This window comes from Penicillium vulpinum (genome assembly GCF_028829585.1).
Source record: "Penicillium vulpinum strain IBT 29486 chromosome Unknown utg000004l_segment0_segment0, whole genome shotgun sequence".
NCBI classification, from domain to species: domain Eukaryota; kingdom Fungi; phylum Ascomycota; class Eurotiomycetes; order Eurotiales; family Aspergillaceae; genus Penicillium; species Penicillium vulpinum.
Window position 1 is genome coordinate 7242991 of NW_026643244.1, and position 959 is coordinate 7243949.

General features: G+C 47.7%; 1 protein-coding gene across 1 annotated transcript; it reads right to left on the reverse strand.

The window, feature by feature from the left end:
• Nucleotides 1-372: 372 nt before the first annotated feature.
• N7479_011260 (uncharacterized protein) lies at nucleotides 373-730 on the reverse strand (the record flags this gene model as incomplete). Its single annotated transcript, XM_057258951.1, is given in 2 exon segments — nucleotides 373-642; nucleotides 659-730. 2 exon segments carry the CDS (start codon nucleotides 728-730, stop codon nucleotides 373-375), a joined length of 342 nt encoding a protein of 113 aa, XP_057106409.1.
• Between the last annotated feature and the right edge of the window lie 229 nt (nucleotides 731-959).

Here is a 959-nt window from a genome sequence, read left to right on the forward strand (position 1 = left end):
TGTCCTTCATCTACCTAAATCAGAACTAATCACTCCCACTCTACATCCTGTGGCCACACAACAGGAAACCCAAGTGGTTCCCTTCTGAGAAGTGTTTTTTTCTTCCACTTCCAAAACTCAACCAATCGAGTCTCCGTCGACAGATGCCCCATTGTATCGGTAGGATTATTGGAATGCAACCTAGCCAATTTATTCGCAAGATCAATGGTACACTCCATCCTTCCATCCACCATTATGGTGATGGTACGAGTCTCTCGTAGATGGATGCCCCATATCTCGCCGTATGGTAACTCATACCAGTGATATATGCCAACAACCCTCTCAACTAGAGCAAAACCCACTCTGGACGTGCTTTGTACGCCAAAGAATTGTCTATCTGCTCACCACTCGACTGACGTCTGCCTTGATGTTTCCTCGCCCACGCTTGGTATCCGATATTATCGGGGGGAATGGTGGCCCTGTCTGAGCCGAGCGAAATTCGAGGACGAGATTTTCAACAGAGATCTCACGGTCCTCGTAGGAGGGGTTCCACACGTTTCTGCGCATTTTCTTGCCCTTCTTCACGCCCACTGGTCCATACCGTAGGAACCGTTCGAGCAGGGCGTAAAAAAAAACAATGAAAACCGTAGTGACCACCACACCCTAATTGATCACTCACCTCTTTGTCAGTGATTATCCGTCCGAAAAGGCGTATGTCTACTTGGAGCGTAGATGACGGGTTGTACGTCATGGGACTGAAATTCAGGTTGCAAACAGATCCAGATATTATTCAGAACTGAGATGTCAAGGACATAGGTGGTTTTTTTCATTCGATTGAGGGCTAATTGGGCTTCAGTTGAGACTTGATGACTTGTCAGGAGGAGAGAAAGACTGTTCGATGGGCTGTGCGTGTCACGCCGTTGATTACTTCTTCTAGGATAATGGCACGGATCTCCTGGGGGAGATCTATCAAGCAAGGC